The sequence below is a fragment of the Lactuca saligna genome, chromosome 9 (assembly GCF_052625555.1).
Source record: "Lactuca saligna cultivar CGN05327 chromosome 9, ASM5262555v1, whole genome shotgun sequence".
In the NCBI taxonomy this organism is placed as follows: Eukaryota; Viridiplantae; Streptophyta; class Magnoliopsida; order Asterales; family Asteraceae; genus Lactuca; species Lactuca saligna.
In genome coordinates this window covers 182,508,573-182,516,276 of record NC_136425.1, presented here as the reverse complement: position 1 = coordinate 182,516,276, position 7,704 = coordinate 182,508,573, and the positions used below count along the sequence as shown (strand labels likewise).

General features: G+C 31.7%; 1 protein-coding gene across 1 annotated transcript; it reads left to right on the top strand.

The window, feature by feature from the left end:
- Positions 1-1,801: 1,801 nt before the first annotated feature.
- On the top strand, positions 1,802-4,521 carry LOC145017109 (putative pectin methylesterase CGR3). The gene is made up of 7 exons (XM_078975189.1): positions 1,802-1,940; positions 2,596-2,738; positions 2,849-2,888; positions 2,997-3,038; positions 3,135-3,509; positions 3,976-4,031; positions 4,132-4,521. Exons 2-7 carry the CDS (start codon positions 2,616-2,618, stop codon positions 4,282-4,284), a joined length of 789 nt encoding a protein of 262 aa, XP_078831315.1. The 5' UTR covers positions 1,802-1,940; positions 2,596-2,615; the 3' UTR covers positions 4,285-4,521.
- Positions 4,522-7,704: the final 3,183 nt, after the last annotated feature.

The window sequence follows — 7,704 nt, the reverse complement described above, 5'->3', positions numbered from 1 at the left end:
GCTAAACCTTAGAAAAATCATAACTTCCTTTAACGAATTCTGATTTAGACGTTCTTTATATATATTTTCTCGGTTTAACGTCTACTACAATTTTCCTTCTAAATATCTAAGGCTAAAAAGTATTTTATCATAAATTTACTTTTTACGATACGCGGAGCAGTGTTAGTTTAATCGCGAAACTTCGATGGGTCATAACTGTTCGTTATAAGTCGGATTTCAGTGTTCTTTATATTCACGAAGTCATTTTGACATATACTATAACGTCGGTTAAGATTATTTATTCTAAATAATCTTCTATAAAAAAATCATTTTTAATGTTTATTATCTCTAAATTGACTAGCCCGAATTTACGGGCGTTATAGAAACCGAGAGAAATAAGGAAAATAACAATAAATCATACAATTGCATTTCATTATACTCAAAATTTAGATTTAACATTCAAAGATGACCATAACGAAGAGAACAACAAAATAATTTAACATTCAAAGATGACCATAACGAAGAGAACAACAATTTTGTGGTTCTGAACATAAGTGAGATGTAAGTAAATTGAGATGAGAGAAATGGTGAGATAGATTAATGTTTACTCTCTTATTTATACCCGGATATGAAATTTGAAAAGATTTTTGCCAAAAAAATATGAAACATAACTTACTTTGTTTTGTCTTTGAGGCGTCTCTAGGCCAAAAATATGTTGGTGTATAGATCTATAGAATTCACATACACACCCAAATAAGTAAAAGATTTAAAAGCATATAATGAACACAAAGTTAGCAAATTGTTGTAAAGTTGGTAGAGGTAAACACCGACCAAAATTAAATTGAAACCGCAACTAAATAAAACTATAAACCATAAAGCCCATAAAAACCGATTTGAGAAGAGTAATAAATATAAAGAAACGACTGCATAGAGAAATCTGAAACCCTTAAGGAGACGTGCAAAGATTTAATGGAAAATGAATTCAAAATCATTTTGACAACTAAATCGATACGTGGCATTGAACCAAGATTTAGGTTTTATAATCGATTTGAAAACTGAATCGGTATAATTTGGTTCTATCCCATATACGATCATAAATAAAAGACATACCCGTTTACGAGCCTGAAGCAGAACACAGTTGAATTTTTCTTTCTCCTTTTTGTTAGTCTTTGATGTTCAAAGTTCGGTGTTGATTAACGACTACTTTACAGTTTCTTATCGAGGGAGGAAAAGATGGAGACAAGGAAGATGGAAATCGGTGGTAGCTAGGGTTTAGAGAGATTGAGAAAAAATGATGATGAATTTTAAACAATCCCAAAAAACCAAATTAATCCTTCATAGGCCTACAACAAAAACCAATTAGAAAACAACATAATTGAAATTATTGTACATAATCAACATCGATAATTGAAAATGAAAAAAACTACCATGAACCAAGTTTGACTTTGACAGAACCCATAGTTTTCCATATTCATTTTCAACATTTTGGAGCATGGCAAGAAGGAATGCAACAAACGATGGATGGTTAACAACAGTGATGATGGATAGCTGTGAGGGTTGAAGGTAACTCAAACTCACTACATGTATGGGCCGGGTTTTTAGATAGGCGTCCAGCCCAATTTAGGAACGTTAAAGGAAAAAAGCCCATTTCGCTCAACGCGTAATGAAAGCCTAAACCGACAACGCGGGTTCCCGTCCCTACTAACATGCGCGATGTGCGCATTTACCTGTCATTTTCACCAGAAATCGCAGAAATTTACAGTACAAGTTTATATATTTCTTAATCACAGTTTGCGATAGAGATAGAGAGAGAGAGAATCCTAGAGAGATAATTATAAAGTAACATACAACCCCACTTGATTTTTAGCACAATTTTACTGCAAAAAAACACAGATCTAGATCCAAATAACTACTCTCAACTCAAGATCTCCAAGCTCCAAGCTCTCTCCGACTTCATTCAGGTTACACACACACACTCTCTCTCTTTCTCTTTATAATCATCACTCGCGCACTGTGGTTTTTGTTTGTTTCTCGCATTACGATGAATTGTGTAATCAATTGCTGACTATCTTCTTGTTAATTTTGAGGACTATACCAGTATGAACAACGAATTAGACAGAATCAGTTGAATAATGCTTTTCACTTGATCGATTCTAGTGAATTTGATGTTGTTTGTATTGAGTGGTAAAGAAAATTGGTTGATTGCTTGTTTTTCTGCGCTGAAAACGACGTGAATAATGCTGCGTTAGGTTTTCGTCATACATTCATACCAAGTGGTTAAGTCGCTTAATGTGTTAGTTCGGGACACTTTCGTTCTCCCGTTTTTCTTCGAAGAGGATTTTGAGTCTCGCTTATTTTAACTGGATACTTATCACGAGTAAAATTATCCATCAGCGGGTTTTGGAAACGACTGTGTTAGTTTAGATTAGTGAAATGTTCGTCAGCTACAGAACAATTAAAATTAACGGATTGATTTAGCCATTTAGGATACTAAATCTCAGCTATTGAATTAAAATTGTGGAACACCCCATTTGTCACTGATATTGGATCCATTGCTCTTTCAAAGTCACCATTGTTTCAGTTTCATAACAAAACGAGTTAAACATTTTTCCGCAGGTGAATCACAACATATACAGATGTCAAGGAGGCCAGCTAGTTTATCAAGGCGTTTGGGTGATGGAACTGGCATCCCCTTTATGGGATCCTTGAATCCAAAATCACGCCCTTCCCCTTTCTTATCCATTGGCCTTGTTCTTGTGGTAATCACACCTCTTAAAGCTTTTCCATCTATTGTAACATCTGTTACTCATGTTCTTCTTTTCTTAACTCAAATACTGAGTGAGACTTTCCCTTCTCTCAAAACTTTCAGGGAGCTTTTCTCATAATTGGCTATGTTTATAGTGGTTCAGGTTAGTACATATAAATTTCTTTTGGCTAAAAAAAAAAAATCTATCTTCTATTCTTCTCCTATCTCCATGAACCAAAAACTTATATCAAACTTATCTTTGTAACAACAGGTGGAAGCAATATTGATAAAGTAGCTCTAAGTAGGCTTGAAGGTAAACCATTTAAGATAATAATAACAATTAGTTATCTTTATGTTTGCTAACTTGCTATTCAATGATTATGAATTTTCTGATATGTTGAATATGCAGGTGGTGTTTCATGTTCAGCAGAGATTAATCAAGCATTACCATATCTAAAAAAAGCATATGGTGACAGCATGCATAAAGTTCTACACGTGGGTCCCGATTCATGTTCAGTGGTGTCCAAATTATTGAAAGAAGAAGATACAGAAGCATGGGGTCTTGAACCTTATGATTTAGATGAAAGTGATGCAAACTGCAAAAGCCTTATAAGAAAAGGGATTGTTAGAGTTGCTGATATTAAGTTTCCTCTTCCTTATAAATCAAAATCATTTTCTCTTGTTATTGTATCGGATGCTCTTGACTATTTGTCACCAAGGTACCTCAACAAAACTCTTCCAGAATTAGCAAGAGTATCTTCAGATGGATTTGTTATTCTCTCTGGTGAGTTTTTTTAGCACTTATGAATACTTATATTTTATATAAAACTAACACAAAAGTACAAAAATGGTCCCTTTGCTTTGCCAAAAGTCACAAAATCAATCCTTGCTAATTTTTTTTTGATGCAAATGGTCCTTGTGGTTTGCAAAACTCGCACAGATGGCCCTTTTTACTAACTAAGGGCATTTTCATCTTTTTTTGATGCAAATGGTCCCTGTGGTTTACCAACTGTCACGAATTCAGTCCCTTTATACTTGAAAAGACGAAAATGTCCTTACAAACTCTGTCCCTAACGGCTGAATACTAACGGAGTTAGTAAAAAAGGCCATTTGTGCAAGTATTGCAAAACCACAAGGACCATTTGCATCAATTTTTTTTTAGCAGGGACTAACTTTGTGACTTTTGGCAAACCACAGGGACCATTTTTGTAATTTTGTCTAAAAGTAATGTTGATTTTATTTTGATAAAGGTTATCCTGGTCAACGTAGAGTCAAAGTGGCTGAAATGTCCAAATTTGGTCGCCCTGTAAGTCTTCTTTTATATTTTACTTGATCCCAATTACTTCAAATTTGAAATTTAAAGAAACATTGAATAATAAAAAATGAATTTATATATATTATAATAGGCGAAATTGAGAAGCTCTTCGTGGTGGATAAGGTTTTTTGTTCAGACAAAATTAGAAGAAAATGAAGTTGCTACTAAAAAATTCGAATTGGCTGCAGCCAAGAAGGCATACCAGTCAACGTGTCAAATTTTCCATCTCAAATCACTCCATTGAATCCAATATTTGATGAAATATGAAATATGAAATATGGAAAAGGTAAAATGGTAAACTATAAACCTCAAATATCATGCATAATCATACACAACAACATGTTCTACAACTTGGAATTTTTATTTTTGTTATGAAGAAGATGTATATTATTATTACACTCTTATTTTCATGTTATATTGTTTTGTTGGAACAAATGATTATTTTTAGACTGTTTTTAGTTTCAATGTATTTTGCATTAAATCGATTGTATAACAAGTTTAGTTTGTTCAAGTCTCATAATTGGTTATGGTAATTTGGAGTAATTGGATTAAGATGCTCAATAGCTATTTGTCTAAATTGTGTTTCTCGATGGTTAAGAAGATATGATAAAAAAGAATCGATAATAAAAACAGAAAGCAAAAGCAAAAAACAAAAGAAAAAGAAATTCAGATCAAAAAGTAAAAGAAAGCAAAAACATTTATTGTATTTCATGTCTCTTTGTGAAAACAAAACATGTATCACATTATATATGCAAAACCAAAAGCATTTCTATACTTGTTCTTTCCCATGTATCATGGTTTCCTAATCATAACTCAATATAGTATATTTTCTCAAAGAAATATTGATTTACCAAAATCATAATCCAACCTAGTGTAGAGGACTATCAATATTAGAAATCAACAATCCATTTGGTGATTGACGAGTCTAGAAACAAATTAAATGGTTTTCATAACAATTCTTAATGCTTTAACTTCTATCATAAACATAAATATATAATTAAGACTAACAATTATTGGCATAATACAAAAAATACTACACCAAACTAAGATGAATTAACAGACTTGCACCTAAAGACAAAACTAATGTGATACAAAAATATTCGAGTTTGGTTGAATCAAACAATTTGAAATCGACCTATTTGACTAGTATGGATATTTGGGTGTATCTACACATCTTTCGTTGTTTTGATGATAATCAACCGAAAAAACGAAATTATGTTTTATACTAATGAGGTCATTGTATTTTGTAAAATAATATTTACATAATATTGGTTGAAGGTGACGATAAAAATAAAAAAATATATTCTGCTGAAAGTACAACACCTCTATGAATCCGGTTTCTATGCATTAAGGTCTTCACGTGTTTATGTCCTATTAATTTAGTTTAGTACCTTGTTGATTTACTCTCTTTTCGGTTTTAGAACTAGTGGTGGGTTATCCCATGTTTAGTGCTCCACGTTCTTTGTAATGTTTATAAGGCGTCAATAATAAACACCTTTAGTATGTGTTTTCCATACGTGTAATGTCTTTTGCTTCCTATGTGTTTTTATCTTCATAGTACATTTAAAGAATTTTGTGTGAGTGTTGTTTAAGGTCTCTAGCAGGTTAACATATTAGCCTTAAAACCCAAATGGAAATCAAATTACAAATTGAAAACATTATCAAGAAGACAATGATTTCCTATTAGAGAAGCGTTTTAAGTTGAAGAAGTGTTCTGAAAAACATTATGAACAACTTCTTGAATGGTTTACAACTCCATTTGAGATAGATGTATTAGTTAAGATAAGAAATTTTACAAAATAGTTTGAGGAACTTACATAAATGATCCTTATGGTTTGGTGGAATCGTCGGTTTGGTCCAATATTTAAAAGGTTGATAGATCACATCCATATGGTTTCAAAAAATTACAATCCGACATCACTATCCCATATAAAAAGCCTATAATACCTTAACTAAACTGATTTTTGGTTTTCTTTATTAACTAACTAGGTGTGAGCCCCGTGTATTACACGGGTTAATTTTAAAAAATATTAAATATTAAAGTGTAAACAATTTTTTTTTTTTAATATTTTTTAATGTAAAACTTTAAAATAAGAAATAAAGAAATGTATTCATTACAATTTAATATCATATATATATGATATTTAATACTTTACATATATAAATATATGATTTTAATTTTAAAAATTGAAACAAACCAAAAATTGACAAGTGAATAATATTTATTTCAAAAATACCATAAAATAACAAGTATCAAAACTCATGAGAGATTGACATGTGGCAAAAAAAACCTTCATTTATTAAGAAGGATTAACTATAAATAAGAAGGTAAGTGATGGGTTATGATTGAGATTATTCAGGTCTTTCGATTGTTGTTTGTTGTTAACCTATCTTATGGATTAACTATATGCGGTTTTGTTACTTTCATTCAAATACTCTATTTTGTTTTGATTAGGGTGTTTTGGAAGAAGTTTCATTATATATTTAGAGAAGAGATTACTATGACATATGTTGCAAGAAGGAAGAAGAAAGAACGAAGAAGAAAAAAGAAAACAGATAAATAGCAATGGTAGTCAGAGGTAGAAAAAAAATAGAAGTGAATGAGGTGGGGTTTATTAAATTTTTATTATTAGAAAATATAAATAACTAAAATAAAAAAAATATTAGAAGGTAAAGGGTAAAATAGTATTCTTATACAGACAGATGGACGAGAGAGAGGATGTAATTTGTTAAAATCGCATGGATGCAACATATCAACATTTCAAAAGTTGGACAAAATGTGCAATTCTTACCAACCCACAAGAACTAAAATTGTAATTTGAATTCGTGTTTGTGTCAAATGTAAAAAAATACAACGTCATGTCGTATCGTGTTCGTGTTCAAAATTTGACACGAAAATAACGCGATTTAACATTTGTTTGTCATGTTTTTCGTGTTTGTCGTGTTATGTATGATTAAATATTAGTTAAATAAACTAATTATTATTTTATGTTATATTTGTCGTGTTGTGTTTGTCGTTATTATCGGTTCGTTTTTGTTTTAGTTAAAAAACACAACATCGTGTCGTATTGTGTTCGTGTTACATAAAATCTTTGTGTCGTGTCGTGTCAAGCAAATGACATGATTGCTCGATTTATCACCCTTACATAAATTTTGTAAGAACCCTAGTGCCATGGGGGATTCCTGTTGACCATCGTTAACTTGAATTTTTCCGGCGAGGAGGAGCTTTGAGCGTCGTTAGTTGTAATGCCCGTAGATCCGGGCTAGTCAATTTAGAGATAATAGAGGTTGTAAACAATTTTTCGACAGAAGATTATCTAGTATAAATAATCTTAACCAAGTTGTAGAATATGTCCTAAGGGTTCCGTACATATAAAGAACGCCGAAATCCGAGTTATAACGAAGAAGATGAACTTTTGGCCTTATTGATCTAAACAAAAGTTGTAGAATATGTTAAAACGAGAGTGTCCATAAAAAGAACGTCCAAATCTGACTTTGTATGAGGAAATTATGATTTTTCGAAGTTTCAACTTAGCGGTATACAGCCTGAAGTTCAAATATTTGATTGAACGGTTTCTAGCAGAAACAACCTAAACGAGAATAGAAGATCTCTTTAATAGTAATGTAACAGTAAAAAGGCAAACGAAAATGGACATCGGATGAA

Bases quoted from the DNA above. Each gene is read 5' to 3' on its own strand.
- LOC145017109 (XM_078975189.1), top strand. From the start codon at position 2,616: ATGTCAAGGAGGCCAGCTAGTTTATCAAGGCGTTTGGGTGATGGAACT. The intron at 3,510-3,975 runs GTGAGTTTTTTT...ATTTTGATAAAG, and splicing joins TGGATTTGTTATTCTCTCTG to GTTATCCTGGTCAACGTAGA. The intron at 4,032-4,131 runs GTAAGTCTTCTT...ATATTATAATAG, and splicing joins TGTCCAAATTTGGTCGCCCT to GCGAAATTGAGAAGCTCTTC.